We start from the raw sequence: 26,641 nt of genomic DNA, 5'->3' as shown, positions 1-26,641 counted from the left end.
CTATTTGCAGGGTGTCATTTTTCATTTTGCCTAGGCAGGATTGTAATGAAAACTCGACAGGTTATTGATGGTTTGGTTACCTGTCTGCCTTACAGAAATTGCACAGGTGCTTTATTTAAGAAAAAAAAAAAAAAGAAAAAAAGAGAGTCAACACAATTAATGCAAAACAATGATAGGAAGCATCCTTTGTGGTTTTGTTTTCTGCTGAAGTGTCACTAGACTGTGTATTCAAAAACCACTTCTGGCAATTTATCTCTCAAGTAATCAGTATAAAGATATTACCATGGTTTGTACCCTGGCACCAGACTGGGAAAGATGCGCTGTCTTGTCCTATTGCCATTTTCTTTCTGGCTGTTTAAAGCAATTAACCACTAATTAGGAAGTTTGAGGCAACAAATAAAAAATTGGAATTTATACAACTTTTAAAACTCAAGACACACTGAAAGAATAAGAGAAAAGCCTTTCTCTTTTCTTATCCCATTCCACAGTTTTTCCTTCTCAAAATGACATAGCACTGAAGAGGATATGTTAAAATTCCTGTTACAAAAACGATACCTCAGGGGTCTGTAAAGCAACAACCCTGGTGAGGAAGCCCTTAGGATGTGAACTCTCGAGAAAACCACAGCTAACCTCTCCCAGAGATAAAAGTCTTTCTGAACAGTTTTGAAGTGCAGAAGATAACAAAAAAAAAAAAAAAAAAAAAAAGAAAGGGGAGAGCTTTCTGCTTTTCTTTGGCCACAGTCACTCCAGCTCCTGGGAGCAGACACTGCTGCGTGGGCAAAGCCCCATCTGAACAGATCCAAGAGACTTTCAGCTACAGCTGCCTGGTTTCCCACAACCCTGAGCACCAGGCTCCTGATCTTCCTGGAGACCTCAAGCAGCAAATTGCGTCTCGTCTGCCTAGGCTGGGATTTCAGTGCGGCCCTCTAAGGTTTTTGTTTGCGGATGGGTACAAAGCCTCACGTCCTCAGCAGGGTCCATTGCTCCTTCCCAGTCTCAAGTCCTCATCTTCTTTTCAGAAGCCATCAGGGCACCTGGAGGTTCAAAACTGAACTTACACTTCCAGATCACCTCAGACTGTAGGCTACAGTGTAGAGCAGCGATGAAATACATGGAAAAATCTGGACCTAAATTACTTAAATCCTGAAGCACAAAAGTTTTGAAAATACATCGTGACCACTTTTTGGAAGTGCAGTTCTCTCTCCTGAACGTTATTTGACAAGGTCCGAGTTGCCTGGGCACTCTTTACCCTTCCAAATGCTTCTGTGACTGGACTCAATCGGTAAACACCTCTATCTGCTGCTTTTCTGTGCTTTTATTGGTTTTCAGCTAAAAAAAAAAAAAAAAAGAATCTTCCTGCTTTAAGCAGTATGGCTTTGTGTGTGCAAGAGTGTGCTCGTAGATCATGAAGCTTGTCAAGAGTGCAAGATAATGGGACCAACTGGGAAAATTTCCATGAAGATAGCGAGCATGCCTGGAGTCTCTAGGTCAGATCCTGCTCTAACAAAGTGCACTATCAGGGTCCCTTTCCACGGAAACTCGTTTAATTAAGATAACAGATGTTGCTATTATACAAGTCCTAGTGAGTGGCTGTTTAATTGGACACTTTCATATTCTTTGCTACCAGCACAGAACATCATTTGTTTTTTTATGAATTTCCTTCCTTACAATTAAACTGTACAAACAATGCACTGTATATTCATAGCAAAGAAACAGCTCTAACGATGTAAGGCCTTTACGGGAACAAGAACGGGAGAAGAGCAATTTGTTTGAGGGCTTAAAAGTACAATTATTTTTCTGTCCCAAACCGAGTGTCTGGTGGCAGGGTAAATGTGACTTCCAATAGCTTTAGGAGAACATCAGGAATGAAGCCCGTTGTGTTTGTATTTTAAACATTCCCTTTTTCCAAGGGATCACACATTAGATTTTGAGGCATGCAAGCTCTTACCAAGTGCACGAGATAGTCAACAACACTGCCAGCCCCGCTCCACCCACCGCGACGATGCCCGGAAGCACCCCAAAAACCATAAGACTAGCAAAAGGATAGTATTTCTCTAAATAAATGCTTTCTTGCACACAGTCTACATTGCCTGGAGTTGAGGAGCAAGGGAGAATGAGCACAGCAGGAAGCCATGGGAGACCAGGAGACTGAAACACGATGTCTCCCTCGTCTCCTCTTGACCCGTACAATGCTACAGCTTCACCTTCTGGGAAATGACAGTATTTCTCTGACAGATGGGTATCTAACATGAAACACACTGTCAGAAATAAAGAAATGTAATTATTACCATTATGACATGTAAATAAAGTCCAAAACAAGCAGCTGAGAAAACAGGAGACTTGCAAGGAAAGTGATGCAAACCTGGCACGACCAAGCAGCACCCAACAACGCCTTCCAACGCTACTCTAGCAAAACCATTCCACGCCTACAGCAAAATACATCCCTTGGCCAATTCCATGAGAAATTTTCTTAAGATACTCGAACAAAATGGCCTTTGGCGTTAAGTTACTAAGAGACAGTTCAATCCGTGCAGTCGAATGACAGAACGCCCCAGTTTCTGGATGCAGATCAGAGGACCAGTCTCGGCTCCAAAGTCAAACCCCATAGCCGAGCCCTTGGACACCGCACACCTCTGTGACAGTACCTGCAGATTTGCTAGGCTGCAACAGTTTTTTCACGGGCTATGGAAAATAATATGAAAATCAAGGGAGATTTAATTGATTTAAAATGAACGGTTTTAAATTAAGTGGTGAATTAACTAGTTTAAAGTATTTTCAAATCTATAGTTCAAAGAGAATCACAGTTCCACTGCAGGACGCTCCTGCATCAGTTTGGAGCGTGGGAGCAGCTGTGACAGAGGCTTATTTTAATTTCAGCCGGCAGCGCTCTGCGTAGCTCCAGGATTTGCCTCTAATCACACACAGCCTGATTCTCCCTCCCGCACCCAGGAAATCCGAACGAGCGAGCTGGCAACTACAGCAACTTCTGATTTCCACCACTGCGAGGATGACCCCCTCACACTTGCAACCGAGCGCAGTTCTCTGTGGGAGCCGGGCTGTAATTATGAAGAAACTGAAAGGTTTCTGAGATAAGATCACCTGAAAATAAAGGTTTTAAAGTACTAGTCTCAGTAACAAATTTATCTAACGTTGTGGCATTAGAAGTAATTGAATTATTATGAGGGGATTAACAAAATCCTGCAAGAACAATCTGACTGCCATGACTTCCCCTCCTACTCCTGCCGATGAATAATATATACCATGTAATGCCAGGCAATAATTGTCACAAATGGGAAATACCGCGAACCGGAGGATGCTGGGCAGTAGGAGCTCAGGAGTTTAAAGGAAAAACTCTCCATTAAAGACTCCCTTTCATTCACTTGGGTGTTTTGCAGAGGTCGTCAATTAATGGAAGTTTTTCCAGACTTGTGGGTAACTATAGATTTCTATTTTATATTGGTAAATCTCACGTAAAATTACCCTCTACCTCTGTCACTCCCACTGACATTTAATAATGATTGATTTGGCTTCTGAGACAGCTCTGGAGCGAAGTATAGGCACAGTTCAAATCATCTGTCTTTCACATGGTGTAATAATTGCAGAAGACCATGTCTCTGATATAATGCCTGTATGATGCCTATATCCTGTGTATATGATGCCATAGACTCTACGTACGTTATATCCAAAAACTCACTTGACATTATTTCATAGAATCAGAAGGACGAAGATGCAACATTATAAGACCAAAGTGCCACTGAGATATAAATAAAAACCATAATTCCTGGCTCTACAGTCTGTGCACGCCTCACTTGAGGATTTTTTTGCCTGGTTTTAAATGCCAGCTGGGCAGCAACAGTCTCCTCGATCTCACAGGCATCACTTCTGAGTCACACTGATGTAGTTGGGACACGAGAAAAGAGAGCTTATGTAATGGGATCCCAGCTCCTCGACACCACTTTTCTCCTGTTGTATAGATAAAGAGATCAGAAGTTAAACATATCTGGATATATTACTAGAGGAGATCCAAACGGTAAGTGAAAAACATTCTGAACTCAACTCAAATATTTCTCTCTCTGAGGAACGATCTGACATGTCTCAAAGACACATGGCAGTTTTGCCATGACCAGAAGGCACCACTTCCATCTTGAGCTCCCAGTGCTTGGTGGCTTCTGGAACAACTCATCATTTGTATATTACCGTCTGCACAGCTTTGTGGTGACCATTCCTATCCAAAAGGTATCCCCTGATCCCAAGTGAGGGTTTCCCAGAGGGTAGGTGTATTTTAGTTATGTCTCCTGTCCAGATGGAGTGGAAGGTGGGAGACACTGTGGCAGGCAGCAGACTCACCTACTCTTACTGTACCAGAGGCCCTAGGAGGCTGACTCATACCGAGTGGCGTTAACAGGACTGAAGACCTTTCCCACAGAGTGTAACAGCCACTTTGCACTGAAATGTGAAGGCAGGATCAAGGATAGAAAGTGATCTCTGCATCTTTTCCCATATAGAAACAGTCCTTGTTTCCAAGCAGCATTTGCAGTACATCTATATCTGTGCTATAGCTGTTTCTATATACAATTTACCTTCCTGAGTCAGCCTACTAACATTATTTTGACTCAGTTAGGCCTCTGAGGCAGGATTTCCATTATTATGGAGATTAACTGCCTTTAATGACTGCAATAATGTAATTGTACCCCAGGGCAGAATTCCTAATAACAGAATTGTGCAGTTCTCAACCACCAGTAAGAGATACCCTCAGGGCAGGTTATTCATTAGGGGTGCAGCACACACTACCTGAGCCTCCAGAGAAGAATATGAAATCTAAACCAATAAAGCTCTTTTTTTTTTTTTTTTTTTTTTTTATTTCCATGGTAGTCTCTGCCCTCTAGGCAAACATTGAACACCACACTTAATTTTGCCTCCTGGACAGCAGTAGCCTCCAGAACGACAGTCCTGGCAGCAAAATCTGACGTCCACTATTTCTGTCTCTAGCAAGGAGCCCCTAACATTACACTCCATCTGAAAGTCACACAAGCCCCAGGAGAAATGTTCGAGCAATTGCCATGGTAGCCATCAGGCCGTACATCAGAATTGAGAGCAAGGACTGACACATTAATGTTGCTGTGAACTCCACCTGGAATTGGAAGGGCCATCTATATTGATTAACCTTCTTACGATCAAGTTCAGTTTGGAGAAGTATCCAGATATTCAGGTGCCTCTCAAACTCAAAGGACTCTTTAACGGCATTTTAACCAGAGATTTCCTTTAAGTTTCTTCTCCCATGCCTGTCTCAAAGTTCTGTTTTCTGCCCTAGATGAAGAGATTTCAGCAACAGCTTTTCTTGGCATCTTTCTTCCTAGATTTCAACAGATTTTTTCAGCAGCCAAGAAAGTTCTGAAGCCCACACATAAGTGTGGGTGTAGCGTGGATGTACTGGGACTGGACTCCAGTCACTGCTGCTGTCCCCTGGGATGATGGGGAGAAGATAACGTTTCAGCAACCGAAGAAACCAGAAATACAGCAACGTTAAGCAGAGGACCAGGCACTTGGCCTCTCCAGCCCCTGTGAAGTCAGACAGTGCTGATGAACAATGCCACAATCATAGAAAACAATATAATTTCCTAATCATATATTTCACACAGTCTCCAGGTAGAGACTGCAAAGATGGTGCTGCTAATAAACACGATGGTGAGGATTCAACACTCGTCCCCACAGGAGACACAATGAACCGCATATAAGAACTAAATGGGTCCAACTGCCAGGTCAACGGAGCGGTGTTCATTAAGACATTTTGCCAGATAGGTCCTGCTGGATGATCTGGCTGGCAGAAAAACCCCTGGGCTGAAGCAGCAGAAAATTTCACACCTGCTTGGGCACATTTCACGTCTGGTTTCCCATCCAGGGCTTGGTGCCTGGGTGGGAGGCTCCCGGTCCTGACATGACGCGCTTGGCAGAATGAGCGCCGACACCTCAGCCTTGCTGCCGTTTGCGTTTGAGCTCCGCGCTGAGCTGCTCAGAGGAGTGTGCTGTACTCACAACCCATCCTCCCAGGCACAGCCTAAAGTCTGCCTGCGCACGGGGACTATGCCCAGCAGACAGCAAGGTATGTGGTATCTAGTACACATTATACACCTGCCTATACGCCTCAGAAGAAGGTTGGTCAGGAAAATGCTGTAGGACTGCCAAATTAATTACTGACCCCAAATAATTCCTGTTTGTGGGACATTGAGTAATGTACCAGAGTAGAGTAACTTGCAGTGGACGGTTTTATCTCTTGGCAATTTTTTTTTTTTAAAAACAACAGCTATTTAAGAGGAACGCAGAGAGTAAAATATTTGCTTTTTAGAATATATCAGCTTCTTGGCAGGGATGCTTTACTGGTAGACAGAGACGGGGATGAACACAATAGGAACAGAAATCTCACCCCATCTCCTCGAGACCGAACACTGGCTGTTTTCACTTTTATCTGCAAGTCAATTTTGGGAAGCTATTAATGACAAACTTAGCTTGCATTGCTGAAAGCCCCTGGGTTGGAGCAGGCTAATGAAAGAAATGGTTACTGTAAGACTTTACCTCTCGTTTTCTCTTAGGATGTCTTTTCCTTTCTTCCAGGAATAAGTAGGTCTTGGGGAAGCTTTCGGTTTGCACTCAATGATTACTTCACCGCCCACTTTAACAAGAGTTAACTTTTTCAAGAGTGTTTTGGAAAAGTCTGGACCAATGGCTGAAAAAAAAACAAACAACAAACAAACAAAAAACCAAACAACACAAAACAAACAGATCAGAATCTCCTCTGGAAAAACCAAAGTCAGGCTTTTTTGAACATTACAATATTTCTCACCTACAGTTCCTAAATGATCTGACTTTATAAACTTTGCACACATACGGATGGTGCAAGCAGACACCTGAACGCTTCAGCTCTTCCCTCGTTCAGAAATGCATGTTGAGCTACAAACCTCAGACAGCAGCAACCTCGGCAGGCAGCAGAAACCCGGTGTCACGCACATCTTATTCGGTGCAGCACCTCGAAGAACCACGCATGCCTTCCAATTCCTGCCTCAAGAGACTTTTAATGATTTGTTTGATGGGAAGTGATGGCAGGCAGAGCTTTGAGGTGGCTGCCCCTAGACTGACTCTGGTGGTGAACTCCCCAAAGATGACCAGAAGGTTTTTTTTTTATATCAAGTGGACGATTAATTTTTTTCAATACAAAAAGCTCAAAGCGAATAGGTGAGGCAGCTTAAGAGTTTTATGAACAACTCTTGCCCTGTTACCCATTGATAATGGGATGGGCTTTATGATCGAATAGATCTCATCTTCCACTTTCACAAGTCAGAGTTCACTAATCTCTGAGCTGTCTTGTCTTCTATGTCTCATTGCAGATGGCTGACTTCACTTTAGCACAGAGGAAAACATGTATGTTTTTAAAGACTATAAAAGAACCATCTGAAACACCAGCTGTGTAAAATATTTCAAAATTAAAGGTGGCGTCTTGAGGACGACTTCACACCAAGCCACTCAGACACAGATGGATTATTATTTATATCACATTATCATAATTAATACACTATCATTTCTGGAAATAATTTCTCAGATGATTTTCCAATATTTATGGGCAAAACAGATTTTTGAATAACCCTGTTATTTCCATGTCTGTAACGAACAATTTAGACTGAGTTTTTTGCAAGTCATTTGCTGTCTCCTTCTTGGTCCCGCATGAGGTAGAGGTGTTTCACAATATGGGTTTTATTCTGTGATGTTTAAAGCGTTGTCATCTGATGTTTAGAAACTCTGGGCTCACTTCTCAGCACCACCACAGCTTCCCTGCGCTGCTTCAGGGGTAATGCATTTAATTTCTTTACACTTTGTTTGTAAAATTAGGATTTTAATTACCTTTTTTTTTTTTCCACTCTAAGCCCATCCTTCCTTTTTTTTATTTTTTTATTTTTTTTTGAACATTCAGCCTGAAAACTCTTTAAGGCAATGACTGCACCTTACTATACATTTTTACAATGCCTAGGGCAACAGGATCTTGGTTTTCACTGAAGACTTCAGGCAACGTAACTGGCAAAAATAATAAAGAATCACTCTGAGAAAAGCTCTATAATTTTCCATTTCTCTTTTTCATTTAATTTTGCTATAAGTCTCACTTGCTATTAGTGTTTTTTAATAATTTCAAGTGCTTAACTTCAGGACCTTTTAAAAGAACCATTTTTATACTCAAAGATCTGTTTAAAAGCTAGCATTTCTCAGTGAGAGCTCGGAATAGTGACCTCCTTTGAAAACACTAGTGAAAAGGAAAGCATGCTGTTTTTCTTTAAAAAAATGCCAAATTAAATCACAGTTCCATAGAAATTAACCTGCAGTGCACCATTCCAGTACTTTTCACGTGACGTGAAGAAGCAAGATTGCACAACCCAGATGAGAAGCCAGCCAAATACCAGTTACCTAGCAGATTTTTAAGAGCAGGCTCTCCAAGGTCTTTGCTTTTTGTGTGGACACAAGTTCAGCCCCTGGGTACTGCAGGGCTGCCAGGCACGGGGAAATACCAGAGGAACCCCCCAACATGGGCTAAGCCTCTGCCTTCCTCCCAAATGCTCATTTTTACCAGGGTTTTGAATAGACAGGAAAAGCATCAGTGGGTTTATTTCGATTTCTTTCACGCAGCAACACATCCAATAAATCTTAGCACTGTGAAGTCTCATTTATTGAGCATTATTGTATTTTTCTTGAACAGCAACAATGACAATCTCTCAAATGAATTTTTTTTTCCTATGCAGGCATCTATCACTGCTGATAAAAAATGACCGTTATTGAAAACGCCATAATCAGAAAAGACCTCATTCTTTGTTCTTCAGGATAAAGCAGGGAATGATGGTATTGAACATTCACTTTGAAAACAACTAAACTGCTATTTTGTAATCATGAATTCTATTTAACCCATTGAAATTACATATCTATGCTGACATTTCGGTTCCCAGGCCTATCACTTCTACAAGAGCAATGTTTGTGGATGAGGTACCTCTGGAGATGGTCCCATCCCACCCCTGCTCAAGCAGGGGCAGCTACAGCAGGTTGCCCAGGGCCATGTCCAGCTGGGTGTTGAGTATCTCCAGGGTTGGAGATGGCACAGTCTCCCTGGGCAACATGTTCTAGCATTCAGCCAACCACATAGTAAAGAAGTTTTTATTATGTTTAAATGGTATTTCCTATGTTTCGGTTTGTGCCCATTGACACTTGTCCTGGCACTGGGCACCACTGAGAAGAGCCTGTCTCTGTAATCTCTAATCCCTCTCATCAGGTATTTAACCACCTAGACTCACAGAAGCTTCTCCTGATATGAACTGGGACAAGTAGGGTAGGTGTACACAAGCATGTGGGACAGAAGTTGATTTTCCTTGGTGAGGGTTTGGGACAGGAGCGTGACAATTTTCATTAGAATGGTGAAAGGTCTATGCAACTTGGGTGGTTTTTCAACATTTCCTCAAGAGTATCAGACTCTGCAGCCCACGCGCAGGCAGTTACTGTCCAATATGCTCTGAACTGCAAGACTCTAGTTTCTCCATAAACATTCCGAACCAGCAAGAGGTTGAGTGAGCTTGCCAGCTCTCCATGCTCAGTCACCTGGGCGAATACAGGAAGGTGGGATGATTTAAAAAAAAAAAAAATAAAAAAATCTGTTCTCTGTCAATTCACTTTCTCAAGTTTTCATTTCATGCCTTACTTAAAACCAACAACTTGTCAAAGATCCTCAGTAGCACTTCTGCTTCAGATGCTGAAACTTGGCAAAACCAGCTTGGATGAAGGCTTTGCTGGTTTTGGAAGGTTTGCACGTACAGGAAAGTAAACTTACCTATGACACTCAGTTCTGCACTGGCAAAAATGATGCCGTGTCTGTTTTCCGCTACACACTGATACATGCCGGCGTCCGACAGGCTGACGTTCGTTATTGTAAGTGAGCCCTGCTCTAGCTGAACTCTGCCCTGTAGGAAACAGCCAAACAAATAAGAAACTAAATAAAGAAACTCCTCCTTGGAATAGAAACTCAGCAGTTCTTGTGCCATATTTTGTACCAAGGTGCACAAAAAAATAGTAGTAGTAATTGAAAGAATTTGCATGCTCCAATCTATTTGTCTGCCAGCTAAATTTATGTCATACTGAATGGTAAAACCAATACAGGAGTTGGTAAATGCAATTTAAGTTGGAGGACTTTTCCTTGACTTCTCATTGATTTACTACCCAAACCATTTAGATTAATATCCCTTTCAAGTAGATAAACTTGAATCAAAAATGCACTTTTGTTCCATGGCGGCATACCACAGCCAACCGTACTCTTTAAAACAATGGTGTTTTGTGTATATGTGGCAGTGAAGACAGGTTGCCATCTTAGCTAGCACAGAGAGAAACACTGAAAATCCTCTGCAGTTTTCTTAAAACAATATAGATGTTAATAATTTAACAATCCTTTACTTCATATCAGCCACTAATGTGATGAAAGTACAAGACCATCTGCTAGTGGCCAGCATGAAGCAAGCAAAATTAGCGTGTGGAACAAAAGAGCAGGGTACCATTTGTCAGCCTAAGGAAATGGAGCTCCTGTTATCCATTTTAATAAGTACAGCAAAGTGTTTTCTCCCTCCCCAGGAGTTTCATCATTTAAGAAAATAGTAACATAAAGAGCTATTGGCTTTCTACTTGGCTGCAGGGTGGAAATTTAATGTTTGTGCAATCTTTATCGGAGTTTGATCAAATCTGGGCTGCCACGTTCTTTCATAATAAAAGAAGGGGAAAAAATGCCAGCTACTGTGAAACCAATGCTTTGGTGACATGTTTTAGTCTGTGGTTCTAATGGGGGGGTCATGGGACTGAGCAAGCCCCTCCAGCAAGAGGCTGGGCAGATGAGAGGGGCTGTGTTTCCCTGGCTCCTGTACATCACCCATGGCAGAAGGAATGGGAACACCATTGGAGATCAGAGAAACACTAAGTTGACCTGAACATCACAAATTTAAAAAAAAAAAAAAAAATTAATCCAGGGGGATCATTTTCTGGCCACAGACTCCACAGTCCCACTTGGCCATTCCCTCTTCTTCACAAGGATCTCTCCACCCTTAGGTTTGTATCATGGCCCCTTCATTTCAGTGAGGACCTCTGAACTTAGAGCTGTTGTGTGTCCTACATGTCACTAAGACCAGCTCTCCTGAAGCCGTTTCAGAGGCATGGCAAGGAATTGCCTACACAGCGGGAGGATTTCAGAGCACCACCCTTTCTATTTCCACTCAAAAAGCAAAAACATGTAGAAATCAGAAAGCTGGTGGAGCATGAAAGCACTTGCAGAGCTTGCGACCCTCCTCCCGGGCAAAGGGCTCCAGTGGTGCCTACCTGGGGCAGCAGCGGCTCGCCGTCCTTCAGCCAGCGGTACGAGGGCTTCGGTCTCCCGCTCGCTCGGCATTCCCAGGCAACGCTTTCCTCTATGGCTGCGTGTGCATCGCTGATTTTCTGAATCCAGTTTGGCTGAGCTGCAATGCAGAAGTAATGAATAAAGCCTCGTGTATGTAACCAACAGCGTGCTCTCCAAATGGCCATTTATTTCTTTATTAGCACATTTAAGAGGTGGATTTAATAACATGCTTAATAATTATTAAAGATTAATTCTTTTTTTCCAGTTCTGCTTTCTGAAGTTGGCATGTGCGAGATCAGATCTTGTTTTCATTTTATTTTTAACAAAAACACTTAATGAAAAAAAGCAGCTTCAGAAATCCTGATCATCGTACAAAACCAAAGCAACAGTTCTCAGTGGAATAAACGACACTGTTAGACCCTGGTCCTTCAAAAAGAGACATTGTCTTCTTCAGGATCTATATGATTCGAAGCTTCCATCTATAGGCTTCAAAGCTCTAAAGTTTATCATCCAACTTCAATGTCTGTGATTTAGAACTACCTCTGCACTGAAATTAAGGTTATTCCAGAAACTTAGGCCTGCACGAATAAATAGGCACTACTTCAGGTCCAAATTTAAGTCTTTTCTTAGGTTTGGGCCACATCTACAAGTACTGCCACAGGAAGATCTTCCATGTACATGAAAAGTCTTTGGACTCAATAATTGTATTAATGTCATTGAACAAACCTGGAGTGCAAAAGCAGATACCAGAGATACATTTTGGTAGAATTTGGTGAAAACTGGCACTGTCAGTTTTCAGACACTTATGAAATTATATTTTTCAGTTGTGTTTCACATATTTGTAACAGAGTTTATTGCTGGTTTTTTTTTTTTAATACAGCTTAAGTTTAGCCATACAAAACCTCTGACTTTCATACATTACCTTCACAGACTCCATCAGTCTGACGTATCTACAACACTTTTCAGAAAGTCCCATTAAAAAAGAGAGTGACTTCAAGGTTTTAAATGCTCATTTGCCCTATTTTGACATGAGAAAAATCGGAGACCTAGTAGGAAGACATTACCAGCAGAGGTCTCCAAGAACCTGGTTAATACTTTTCCCCATGTAATCAGATGAAAAAAAAAAAAAAAAAAGATTACTCAAAGACAGGTAACAACTTTATACATCTTCTTTGGATAGGGACAAGGGGCAGAGAAAGGTGTGAAACGATAAATTAAAAAATAACACACCAAAATGGTAAGTTTAACACAGAGTTGGCAGGATTATACCTAAAATATTGGTATGGCTGCCATCACGTGATGCTGGATATACGCATTCAGAGAGCTGAGTGTTCAGGCTGTGACAGATGTGTGCTTAATCCCACACCTACCGCACCGCATGCTTTCCTTCTCGCAGTGCTGACAAACAACAGCGCATAGAAGAAAGAATTTTGCACAGCATCTTAACTCCACAGGACTTGCAAAAAAGCAAAGGCAACCTGAATGTAATGACAGTGCAGAAGCAAAAGCAGCAGCTGAAAAGGAGAAGCAAGCGGTGTTTACTTCTCCGACTACCCCTCCTGCCCCCGTAATATTTTAAACTTGTTTATTATCTGTCTCTGAAGAGATATGGAAGGGAAAGCGTTTAAATGTAGGAAGATGAAAGTCAATTCTGTCATCTGGAGTAAGAACTTTAACAATTCTGTCAAACTGAGACACCCTGTGCAACTGCAGCCCGTTCAGTGGCTCAAGGACATTTGCAAATTACTCAGGAATTTACATATTTACTATTCTAATGGCATCTAAGCCATCATTTTGAAGAGAGTCATCTGATACCGTTCAAAGGAGCTCTTTAAAATCACACAGATCCTTTTGCCTTTTTTTTTTTGCAGCACTGAGTGTTTTACTGATTTCCCACACGAAAACAAAAACATTCAGACAAAACAACTGAGAACAACCTGTAAAGCAAGAAAATCCATGAAAGGTAAGGTGTGCTCTGTAATATATAAATGTAAAAATAAAGAAAATTCTCCTGTTAGGAGCAAAGAGAACTCAATACTTATCCTTATTTCAGGCAGACTCTGCAAATAAGGAAAATTCTCATCCAACGCAGCAAAAGTCTTTCCCTGTCCACTCTTTCTGCTGCATTTTGCTGGTTACACATCCGGCAAACCGGTTAAACTTTCTATCCTAAAGCCATTTACGATGCAGACAACAACAGAATAAGCATAATAGGTAAAAAAAAAAAAATCTCAGTGAAAGGCAGAGGAGTCCTTTGTTTCACAGGAGCTTTGTTCTCTGCTGCTCTTTGGAAGACTTTTCTAATTAGGTCAACCTCTCCTTTCAACAGTTCATTTCAGAGAATAGCAGGCACGCTCTTGACTTAATCTTGAATAATACACAAGGGTTGGTTCATGTAACAAATATGTCTGAGCCACCAAATGAGAGGCACCATAATATAATGAAATTTGACAGCCTCCCATTGGGGATCATGCCAAGACATGGTAACGTGACACAAGATTTCCAGCACGATAATTAAAGTAATTCTAATAAGGCTATGAAACCAGCTCCACGCTACAACATTTTCTGGTACAGTGAAACTATTTGAGATAATGATAAGGTTTAACTTGTGACTGGTAGTAGGTGTTCTAGAAAAAGTACTTCAGATCATTTCAGTGGCACTAAGCACAGAGGAATTACTTCATAGGATGGGTTTGGAAAGATTTTGGCCCTATTAGGAGTATTTACATGTTACTGGTCTTGGTTGGAAACATCCCAGAGGAAAAATTTGGTACTGAAGAAAGAAATTACGTGGAATCAGATTAAGAATTCATCTGAATTGAAAGAAAAAAAATCATATGCTAAATGTATAAAGTGGAAAAGAAAGCTTAAAAATATAAGCCTGATATACACAAGGACAGTAATTAGATTAAAAAAAATCCCCTTCCTAGGTGATGAGAGCTGTCTGGAATTTACACTAAGAGGGATGGAAGAAAAATTATGGCAGCAGCTAGAAAAAAACCTGTTTACCTTTGATCACCTTCCAGTTTTCACTAGTGCAAAGTGAGGCATTTGAGACCAGGGAAGTACGCCCAAATACACTCCTACTTCTCTAAGACCAAAAAACCAGAATGAGTCTGCCCTTCACTGTAATAAATTAAAAGGCAAAAGTAAGCACTGGAAACATGGACCAGAAACCATGTCCTAAAGGTATTTGAAAATGAACAACAACCGGTGATGATACATCACGTCAGAAACGAGAAACAAAAGCAAAGAATTATGGGAGCTATGTGAGAAATAAACCAGAAAGAAATCTGCAGGACTTTGCGATCGTCAGTGAGTTCAAAACAACGAAAAAGACCAAGGCAAATGAAGTACTAATACATATACAGAATCCAATTCTCGGCCGGTGTATATTGATTTCAGTGTTCCTAAGCCAATTTATAGCAGCTGATGACCTAGTGCAGGCTGTGCAATTCATCATTAATGGCAGATGAAAGGCTGAATGATTTGTCCATTACTATATCTCTTCTAAGGAGATTGAGACTGAGCCCAGGATCAGAAAAGTCGAAAGACCAGAAAGCCAAGCATAAGTAGTAAGAAAAACAGATGGGAAAAATGCATAAGTAATTAAAAATAAAGAATGCAGCCAGTGCATAAGGTTTGTGCAGACAACTGCACACATCATCCTGGTCCAAATGAGGATGTAGCTTCTGCAAACAAAATCCATATGTCCCTAATTTGTTATCATTCCCAATGATCACAGGAACATGAAACAAGACTTCAAGTTATCACTTTTCCTCTTCTCTTCCTTTCCTCCCCTTAATCCCTTCCTCCTGACCTCTACTGCCAATTAAGGACTATTTGAAATCTATACAACTCTAAAGCTGTGCAAATCCTCCACCAAAATAATTTGCTTGAATGTTGCCCCTAAATGATCTCCATTTGTCTGCATCTTTGGAAAGTTCACCGGATAGTGCCACTCAGGCAGGTTGTTTCCTTCCTGCCTCTCCAGAAAACTGACCATAACAAACCAGTCTGGGAGTTCTGCTGGGGACTAAAATATTCAATATCAGAGGAAAATCTGAAGGAGTTAACCTAGCTGATAAACACTACTTAAATTGTCCCTACCTCTTATTTACCTCCTGTTCCATAAGCTATTCTGCACCATTATGTGATTTTCTCCCCAGTTACGCTGAGCACCACAGGACTGTAGGTATTACAGGCAAGTTCATAAAGACCAGTCCTCAGGGATTTAGTTTTTTTTTTATTCCTGATGCTCTAGACTTCAGCTACCCAGGGGAGTAAGGAGGATGTGGGGTGCTCTATGAGTAGCCTTCACATTTCATTTCTCATACCTATTTCTATTTTTGCTTCTCCTGCTGGAGAGCTATTTTCCAAGGCAAAATTATAATAATTTGAGCACTTTTTCTGAATCTGCTAAAAATTGATTTCTCTATAAGTAGGTTTCCAGCAATCCCTTGGAAAAAGAAAAGTGAAGGAGAAACATGCCTGTTCTCTGTGCAGAAACTTGTTCTGGATGCCAGACTTCCCTCGGGCAGTGAATTATTCAAAACTCAGGAGTTACACCCTCGTGTGCCGAAGTCTGAGAAAATGCATATTCCACTGGCACGAGTCAAGACATCCTCCCTCGGAGCAGTGATTTTCCTCAGGGTGAGTGTAACCAACCAACACCCGGCACTGCAATGATTGCTCCCAAGCCCAGCTGTCCCTTTCCAGAAGGACGGATTTGGCTGCTGCCAAGTGTTTAAGGGGTGGTTAACCAAAAGTTAAATTGGTACAATATTTTGAAACACCACAAGATTTGAGAACTTTAAATAAAATGAACATGGAGAGGCTTGTAGGTGAGAAAACAATTGGTAATTTTCTGTGTAACAGGTAGAAAACTGGGTTTTCTAGTGAGGCATGTAAATTACAATTAATTATAATACATATTTGGCCTATTTATGTGAGTTTTCTTGTATTTTTATCAGTCCAGAATTCACTTTATTTCAAGTGGCTTTGAATTTTCAGGAAATTATTTGTGACCTGGGGCCTAAATGGAGTACAGACATGCAACTCCTTGATTTTCACTTATGCAAATCTCATTTTTAGACCTTTAACCATAACGAAGAGCATAACACAATTTACGTTTTAGGTTGTTTCATAGAATGGCATAAAATAGCTTTCACACAAACAAAACACAGGCCCACTGATGAAAGCGGGACTCTTTTCTCTGCAAAATTAAGGAGCTGCATAAATTCCGCGTGGGACTTTGATTTGAGAAGTATTTAATCTGAAAAGCAGTCCAGCCAATTAAATGGCTTCTGCTGAATATCTTACAAAATGCTGCAAAGAACTGTAATTAGTTACAAATAACTCCATGTCTCTGCTAATGCGGATGCTGCTGCGCTGACACTTTTATAGAAACCATTTTAACTGCAATTTTTTCCTCCTTGCCTGGGCTTGCCACCAAGATGCTGGGCAGGAGCAGATGAGCTCAGGCGAGGGAGATACTGGAGGACCCCAGAGCAACATTGGTGATGCCAAGTCAGTACCCACATCTTCACCAGCCGAAACCAAATCATTTAGGTACTTGGATATTTTCCGTCTCTTCCAGGCTGTGTAAGATAGTGTTGATCTGACTTGAAAGCTCTATGCCAAGCTGGGGATGGCGAGGCTCTGGTCCATCATGGGAAAGGCATTGAGCACAGGTATAAGCAGCCTCAACACCACCTTATGAGTTCATTGTGCTTCTGCCCATTGCCTCTTGTCCTATGCTCAGGATAACCTTTGGGTTGTGACTGACTGACAAAGGAAGACTGAAATGGCATCTAAACTTCACATGAATGAAACAATATCCACAACGATAATGAACAAGCATCTCCTTGATGCTGGTTTTGTGAACAAAAAGGAAATGTCTTTTTAAATTAGCTAGCTAAGGTAATCTGTTTACTGTATGTCTGCCAAAAGAGAAAAAAAATTGTTGGCGTTGCATTTTACTCAGGATATAAATTTTAGCCTCGCAGAGCGTTATCAAACTTAAAATTTATGAGCAGCTACATTAAAAATAGAATCAGGTCAATGGGAGTGCTTCCGAAACGCTGCGGATCAAAACACACAGCCGACGGCGTGGCGGACCCTTGCTGCCAAGCTCAATGGAAAAGCAGGTGCTTGAAACAGAGCTGTCGGCGCAGCCGGCGCCGTGGCAGCGACACGCTCAAGCCGCGACGAGGCAGAGTCCCGCCGGGGACCTCACCTGCCTCAGCCGCGGGGATCAACCCGGCCTGGCTCAGGAAGACTGGGGTCCACGGGGAACAGGCTGCAAAGTCAGGAATGCGGCACGACGTGCATTTACAGCTGCTAATGAGAATGGGAAATAAGAGGTTCTGCACTTCAATTTGCTAGTTCTCAGGAGCTAATGGGAGGTATGTGGTGTCTGGTTAGGAACGGCAGACAGAACAGGAGACTTATGGCAAGAACACAAGTAATACGTCGTTCAGAGTTATAATAGTCAAGGAAACAGGTATAAGTCACTGTAATTGCATTAACATTAACATGTTTTCTGTTGTGTAGCTCTATCTATCAAGTAGGACATACAGCACTCAGAACAAATGCTCCTGAAGAGCAATAAAACACGGCCTGTTGCAGGGGCTCGAAGCACAGAAAACGGAGGAAGAACAGATCTAGCACATTTAATTAACCTTTCCTGCTGCAATGAGAATGTCAAACAACTTCGGTGTCACTGATATGCTAAGAGAGGAAAAAATAAACATTGATACAAGAACAAAATACAGAAAAAAAAAGTCAATCTTCCCTGACAACTTCCAGGAGCACTGAAAGAAGCTGACAATGGAGACAATGCTGGGTTATCTACAGCGAGCAGGCAAATTTGTATTTAATTTTCTTTGTCTTCTTTTTTTAAAATTTATTTTGTACTATGCAGCGAGGCAGATAACTGAGTTTAAAGGAGTCATGCTGTTAGACCAAGATCACAATCTCCAGGGTACGCGTGGTGACAGAGCACGTCACTGTGTGGAGGCCGCATGCCTGACTGCCGCATCGTCCTTCACAGTGTTCCCTTCCCCGGGAAAAGCTCTGCCAATATTACAGTTGTATTTCAATAACAATATAACACTTCTCAGCTTTAAAAAGAAAATTTAAGGAAAATGACTTACTTTCAGTTTCAACTATTCATACAAAATGTTATAGTAAGTTACCTTCCCTAAAAGAATTCTGCTGCCACGTGAAAGCCCAGAGCCTAGCTTGCAGAAAGCCAATTTTTTTTTTAGAGAGATCTGTTTTCAGTACTAAATGACTGCCAAAAACAAGCTATCCTTGAAAACTGAATACTTATAAACTAGTAACTCATCATCCTCAAGACAAGGACGATATTTTAGTCAATTATCTTTAAAAGCAGTAACCAGCAGAGATGGCAGGCTAACACCTCTCCATAAGGAACTCCTCTGCTCACATGAAGAAAAGCGGATGGAAAGATAGTTCTCCGCATCACAGAGAGAGGAGGATGCTCCTCTTCCCATCAAATCTTGACCTTCTTTGCTGAAATGCCATCTTGAGTGTGAAAACCAGCACTAGCCATGGTGGCAGCTTTTGTGTAGGATCTGCTGTCCTCCAGGAATGGCATCCAGACTGGTAAACTCATTACAGTAATTAGATTATAATACAATATATGCTGTGGTGGGAGTATACCAAAGGCCCGATTTACTGCTTTGCAAGAAAGGCAGCTTTGGCCGTGGGTTGAGCAAAACAGTACGAATGACAAGTCTTTTCATTTACTGTTCACATGGGAAAACTCAGGAGAAACAGGCATTGTTTGAGGAACAGAAAAATAAATCTTCAAGTCTTTTAATTAAAAAAAACCAAAAAACCTAGTCTGAATCAACCCCAGATTCTTTCCTCAACATGGAAGATTTCACTTTGTTCTTGCTATTTCACTCCTTTTTATTGCTTTGTCATTTTTGTATTTTACTGAATTTTAAAAGAAGTGTTCACTTAAAATGAAGCCCCAAAAGTTCTGATTTCTAAATGAAATGTCTTTTAGAAGTATTTCTAATTTTAAAACATCCCTATATATGTCTTTAAAAAAAATAATTACATTACTCACCAAATTCAGTCCAGTTTTGCCAGGAGGGTTAGTTCTCAAAATCTTTTTCTGTGGCAAATTTACTACAAATCAAACATATTCTTCTCATCTCTGGAGTTCAACCCAGTCTTCCCTGCTGACAGAAGTTGCGCCCTCAGGAACATTTTTGGGGAGAAAACATTAAATTTTTCTCCATGCGTTCGATAAAGAACGACACTCTGCTACGCTCCTGAAGATGATATCAGGGCAGTAAGAAAACAAAGACTTTTATGGTGGTGGGGAGGTCTCTGCACGCTTTCTTGCAGGGTTTGTAACCTGCAGCCTTCTCCCCTCCAAAAAATACCAAACAGAAACCAAGTACCGAACCACCAGCCCATTTGTACCCCTAAAACCCCTCTCTGTGAGTCTTCTTCACCTCTAGGCGGGTAAGTTCACAGGTAGAACTTTCCTCCCACAAGTTTGGTTCATCTCCTAGAAGCATTTAATTCACTTCACAAGATGGGGCTGTTTCCAGCAGAAATTTGGGGATGGGCAAACGCTTCTACCAAGATTAGAGATACTAATGTGTCTTCTACTTAACACAGAAGGGTGAGGAAGCTGATCTTTTAGATTTTTGTCGTGCCTGGACCAATGGCTCTGCTTTCAGTGTCAGAAGAGCAGACGTAGGAAATCTCTGGGTGAAGAGGACTCTGCCAGCTCCAAACAAGGTTAAATCCCAACTTCCCAGGCTGTGCAAGCAGTGAGCCCTCTTGAAAGCAGTCCTTAATTGGTTGTAAGCAATTAACATTTATTAACACAAGCTGAGGCGACACACAGATAATAAATCCCAAGTTGTAAGCACCAGGATACCTGCTTTACCCTCACAGCCACAAGAAGGCAAACGAGCCGTTTGCAAGCGTTCTCTGCGTGTTACCATGCCAATGTCCTCCTAGCAATCTGCTTTTGTTCCAGCCGCTTCGATTCCCAGTGAATATGCATCATTCAGACAGGTTTTATTTCAAATTACACCCTTTTTGAGATGTGCTGTTTGTAAAAGAAAGTAATTTTAAAAATACCCCCTCCCCCCAAAAAAATGACTTTCTCACAAAATATTTACTGCATATTGCACTTGGTACAATAAAACCCCCTGAAAGCAGGCAGTCTGCTTACCATAAAATGTCAGCTGTCCTCGTACCACGTTTTTCCCTCTCACATTTTCGGCTACGCACTCATAGAGCCCAGCATCTTCTTGCTGAAAATTTGGGATTTCCAGAAGCCCGCTTGATCTGTGTCTCCTGGCTTTTCTGGGTATCTGCTTCCCATCTGCTCTCTTCCAGCTAATGGTAGGAACTGGGCTAAATAGGAAAAATAAAGCAAAATAAGACTCACAGAAAAAAAGCTATGGGACTTGTCCTGATAAGCTCTTGTCTGATCGACTTAACAGTTTCACGTTTGAGGATGAAGAAGACATGGTGAGTCTGAAGACTCTTGTACAGGATCTGGAGCAATTTTATTGAGTGCCTTGCATATAATATAAATATACATATGTATACCAATGGTGTACCACTCACATAGGCTTAAAAGTAAGAGACTGTATATTATAAACGTGCTGTTTTGAGAAAGTTGAATTTTGGGCTCTGCTGTGACAATGCACCCATTTTCCCACCTGTCCCACATTTCATTTTGGAAGCGTTGCCAGCGTTTACTCTAGAAACAACAGATGTGTTTGTGTGAGAGCTCCAAAACAGGAGATGCACAAACACATCTTTACTAAATAAGTCACATCATCTCTCTTCTGTGGGAGTTTATATTTTTGGTGAGCAAAGCCCCTGCTCCCCAAGTCCCTTGTGTTACGAATGCTTGCAGTAACTCCTGCTGAGGGAGTTTGCCAGCCTTGCAAACGCTACAGTACAGCACTATGAAAGCGAGAAGCTGGAGGAACAATATGAATGGATCAAAACTTACTTCCCCAAGGCAAAGCACTCCAGTTTCACCGTTGTTCCTTTTGCAGATGGAACTGTTTCTGGAAACTGCACTTCTATTTTCGGCTCGTATTCTCCCATCACCCCTGTGAACATAAAATAGATGCTAAGGCTTGCTTGAATTTTTGCAATAAATTTGCAAGTGTTCCTGTGCTAGCAGAGAGCTGTTCTATACATCATTACTTGCCCAATTAATCCATTCATTTTAAACATGGCCTGTTTCTAACAGCCGTGCAGCGTGTGCTCTTTTCCCATTTACTGCCAGAGGAAAATCTGAACCAGCGCTCCACACCATCTGCCAAAGATTAAAATTTCTTCATGGCTCTGTTACTTTTTGCCTTTGACTACGCAGGATTTTTGCAGGTGACTTGTGAAATAAGGAAAGCAATAATAAGGGAGGTTCACTACCTTCTAGAAAATGAAATGCGGAACAAATAGCCTTTAGAAAAAGTTTTAAAAGCACTGGCGCTAATCAAGGCTTCTATTAACTTCAATGATTCAGATGCGCAGAGATCATATACTCTTCGGATAATTTCTTTATTTTTACTGCCCCAGTAAATCACGGATCGTGGCAGCCTCTTTACGAAATTGTGTTTAAAAATTTGTGCACATAAAAAGGCCATTATATTCATGATAAATGGCTGCATTTCCAGTCGCTGCACTGTCTTAAAACCAGCACATATAATCTCACCAATAGTGATTATCAGCTAATTGATGATTGCAGTTTAAGTCCTAACTGCGCGGCACGTCCTGGACATTGGCCAAGTGCGGGGCAGGCGGGGAGCGCGCGGGCGGCGAGGCGGGAATGGAGCTGGATCAGGGCAGGCGAATGCCGCCGGTACGCACAAATACAGAAATGAGAGCGCATGAGTAACACTGAAATGAGATAGCACGGGTTTGCAGAGATATTCGGGGAAGTCAGGGCTGCTGAGGGTGGCCTGTGACTGCAGAGCAGCTTTCTGTCCCTCTGCTTTGCAAAAAGGATGCCAAAAAAGCCTTTTTTTTCCCCTCTACTTTTTCACAGTTAGAGTTTAAAAGCTGAAAATGCTCAGTGTGAGGGCTTGTTGACCTGTATATTACCTGTTCTGGTGCAACAGCGGGTTACATCACCTTTCTCCCAACCCATTAATTGAAATGAGCATTGCTGATACGTTATATAAAGAGCAGTTGCTGCACGACATTTGTTATCAAAATCAAATGCATTTATTAACGACGTGAATATTCCCTTCATCGTCGTGTCCTGGTCAGCATGTATATCAGGAAATCCATGAGCCACTCCAGCATTTACGCTGTATACAAACAAGAATTAAGGGGCACACTACATGTTAGCCCTCTGCTGTTTTACCAGCGTTACTGGAAACTCCAGCCAGTTAAAAATCAGGACTCATACCTGGAAAAATCCCAAGGCTCCCACTGCGAGTATAACCTACCCATGTACATATAGATATAGGGTACGCTGCGAGTCCTGCCGCCTCTGCTTTAGAGAAACATCAGTGCAGCTGAGATACCTCCATCCCGAACCCAAGACCACTTCCACGCAGACAAGCCTTATTTTTCCTGCTGTTCCTGGGCGATTCAACATCTGACTTCACCGTGCAGGTGGAAGGGACAGGGAAGGAAATAAAAGACTAAAATAGACAGCCGGTTTGCAGCTTAGAGAACGCTTCCAGTGTCATGGCACATCTACATGTTTGCATTTCAGAGGCTTTCATATTTTTCTTCCAATTTCAAGGCTTTAAAAGGTGCTTTTGGATGAAAGTCCCAGGAACTCAGAAGCAAGCTAATTTGTCTGAGGAGATGATATGCATTTCCTGACAACACCTGTGAAATGTTAAAGTTTAATTGGCCCATACAGCTGCCGCTGATGGTAATTTTATTCCAGGACTATTTCATTTCTTTCCTACAATTACTGTTTTAATTCTGATGTAAAAATCCAAAGTGCATTTTAAAGAGAAGAAGTAAAATGCACTGAAGAGCGGTGGCTCTCAACACCTGGGTGCTCCTGAGAAGCTTTGGCTGGTGTTCGCTGCAGGGTTGGGGTGGCCCCACAGGGTCCCAAAGGTGTGGTGGTGGCGGGGGGACGGCACCACCGGGTACCCACTGCCCTTTTAGGGGGATGCGATGCAGAGATTGTGACCTTGATGGGGATGGGGCAGCCAGGCGATGGACACTGGTTTGTTTGGAAAAGAGCCACTCAAATTTAAATTCTTTTTCCCTCTGAGCTGCAGTAAGTGCTACAGTCCTACTGGACACCTTACTTCAAGCTTTAGGATCATTCTCAGCCTTTGGTCCCATACACATTTAGCTATCTATTGTATTTCCCAGCATGAAAAAAGCTCAGAGAGCCCTCTTCTCCACAACTGGTCCCAACTGGTATGAACGATGAAGGGCAAACTCCCATCTGCAGAATCCAAGCCGAAACCCAGTCTCAGTACCTTGGGAAATCTAGAAAACCATCGTAACTCTTACTTTTTCCTTTTGTACGCTAGCACTTACATGATGTGAAAGGGGAAGCTGCTCGTCATTCCTGAAGACCTGTGCTGGAATATGGGTGCACAGGTCCCAAATTATAAATGTCTGGTTTCAGAGACTGCTGCAAAAAGATTTAAATCTGCAAGGAGGCAAGCATCCTCACCTCCACAAATCCAAACAGCTCCATGAAAATACTTAAAAAGGGAGTGCTTGCATGCATTTGTGGGAGGGAATTAAGGGGGAAAATATCCTTTTCCCAGCACACACCGCACTTTGTATGCTGTATTTATCATCATCAGATAAGCTCTGTCCACAGAAGCAGAGAGCTCACACTGGTCACAACAGCTGTCTCTGCACGGTCTGTTCCTACCACCATCCCATAACCTTCTACGATATTTATCTCTCCAAGGAGAAAAACTCCCTGGGGATAACTAATGGGATAAGAGGCACCTTCTGCTTCCGCAGCACAGCAGCAGGGAAGGAACACGAGTTTGGGCGACAAGAGCATCTACCACTGGTTACCTAAAGCTGCTGGAGATCTGTAACTCCCAAGCCCTGCGGCTGAAGACATGCAAAGGAGAAGCACAAAAGGCACAGGTGGGGAAAGCAATCTGCCTGCAGGATCTGATTTCATCCCCCACACCTGTATCTCTTCCTTTCACAGATTACAGCTCAACAGCCCGACATTGTGAAGCAAGCAGCACTTGAAAAAAGAACATGCTGAAAAGCTGTTTTTCCAGGCTGATTATATTCAAGTAAAATAACCACGACAAAGACAGCAGGTATTCAACGTATAAAGCCTAAATGATTCATGACTTGGTCTGGAAAAATTACTGCCATAAACTGAAGATGAAAAGTGAGAAGAAAGCTCAGGGTTCTTGCTGGTGAGGTTTCAGCCCTGTGCATGCAGCCCTGCGCACCCGGACCAGCGAGCAGCTCCGGGGAACGAGGGCCGTTCGTTAGTTCGAGGAGCAGTTTGAACACTGGCTACAGTAAGAATACCCACTGTGTGATTTGTACACTTCTCTGTCAAAAAAAAAGAAAGAAATTCTTGATATAGAACAGCATAGGTTCAGTCAAACTGAGCATTTGAACTCTGCTTTCTTCCTGCAGCTCTGCAATTGAGAATTTTTCAAGTTTTCGAGGGAGAGATTATCATCAGTACAAAAGGAAAGGGACTTCTCTTCTCTCTTCAACCCAGTGTGAAATAATTAAAACAAAAAAAACCCCCAAATATAGGCACTATCCTTAGTTCTGTGTAACCAATATTCCTTTTGGGTAGTATCTTACTCCATCATTTGTTTCTTTCAAGGTAACAGGGCTACATATCAACTACAGGGACCCATAACTAATTCTGCATGACAGAATTAATTGTTTTTCAGTTTAACAAATACATTTTCCAGTTTAAAAATAACTTTGATTCTTGAGAAAAACAGACATTTCACAAGGAGATTGTTGTAAAGTATCTGGATTTTTTTTGAATTCACTAAAAATATTTCAATACGAAGCCAACCAGGCAATAACTTAGCGGACGTCCCCCACCCTTTCTTCCAAGCTGCCGCTGCGGTACCCTGTGCCCACCCCGGGCAGCAGCCGCAGGAGCTGCTCAGTACACGTGAAGCCGTCGGGAGAGGTACATGCTGAACTTTTTTTCCACTTAACTCACTAATTGAAATTAAATGGAACTGAAAAATTAATTGTTGATGAGCTAGCCTCAGAGCCTACTAATTTAATGATAAAGTGTTGTAAGGAAAACAACACGTCATATATATGAAGATACACTGGACATGTCAGATTTGAATATAAAAGATAAACAGGACAACTTTGCCAGGGGAAATACAATGCGCCTTGCATTTTACTCATTTCTGTTGTTCTCACTTCTGAAGCAACATATATAATTTCTCTTTTCAAGTGTGACAGTGTGTTATATCCAGATTTTACAGGGTTATTCTATGCAGAATGAAAAATTGAGACCTGCTGATTTTTAAAATGAAGCTTGCCTGTAATCCTAGTGCAATCCTATTTTTGAAAATACAGATTTAGCCCATGTTCAGCTTTCCAGTACAGCCATCTTTGGCTCTACAGACACACCAGCGCCTTTCTTGTTTAACTCAGGAACGTATTCCCCAGCCCCTCAGAGGTTCCATTAAAGTTTCAGATCTTTAACAAACAGCAGAGTGCACTTCAAAGGAGTCGGAGGACGTTCCTGCGAATCACCTCAGGAAGGCAATCGGTCCCTGTAAATAAAGCAGAGCGCGCGGCAGAGCGAGGCGTTGGGTAAAGCCCTTGGTGAGGTGCTCGACAACCAGGCCGCCTGGCAATCATCCCCGCACCGGCCCCTTCGCAGAGCAGAAGCAGACATCGACCTTGGCTGTGGTAAATGGAGGCACTTTCAGCTAGGTAAAGTTTGCATAGAAGTCAAAATATTTCTTCTTCAATGTTGAAAGTGTTAATATGAGACAAATTTAAATATTCTTCTTCATCCTTCATACATTATCATAGAATCATAGAACGGTTAGGGTTGGAAGGGACCTTCAAAGGTCATCTTGTCCAACCCCCCTGCAAGGAGCAGGGACATCCCTGACTAGATCAGGTTGCTCAGAGCCTCATCCAGCCTGGCCTTGAACGTTTCCAGGGATGGGGCCTCCACCACCTTTCTGGGCAACCTGTTCCAGTGTTCTATAACTCGCATCATAAAAATTTTTTTCCTAATATCCAATCTAAATCTAC

At 42.0% G+C, this 26,641-nt stretch overlaps 1 protein-coding gene across 3 annotated transcripts in view; it reads right to left on the bottom strand.

Moving 5' to 3' along the window:
* LOC104482062 (contactin-4) overlaps nt 1–26,641 on the bottom strand; it is a 321,299-nt gene that overhangs the window by 47,476 nt on the left and 247,182 nt on the right. For all 3 annotated transcript variants that reach the window (XM_086755278.1, XM_086755277.1, XM_086755279.1), the window contains 5 exons: nt 21,423–21,525; nt 20,628–20,812; nt 11,377–11,513; nt 9,851–9,980; nt 6,571–6,721 (listed from right to left, as the gene is read on the bottom strand). In XM_086755278.1, coding sequence (XP_086611404.1) covers nt 6,571–6,721; nt 9,851–9,980; nt 11,377–11,513; nt 20,628–20,812; nt 21,423–21,525 — 706 coding nt within the window. The remainder of the gene's footprint in view (nt 1–6,570; nt 6,722–9,850; nt 9,981–11,376; nt 11,514–20,627; nt 20,813–21,422; nt 21,526–26,641) is intronic.

This window comes from Chlamydotis macqueenii, chromosome 10 (assembly GCF_036417535.1).
Source record: "Chlamydotis macqueenii isolate bChlMac1 chromosome 10, bChlMac1.mat, whole genome shotgun sequence".
Lineage (NCBI taxonomy): Eukaryota > Metazoa > Chordata > Aves > Otidiformes > Otididae > Chlamydotis > Chlamydotis macqueenii.
This window is presented reverse-complemented; position numbering and strand designations above follow the sequence as displayed.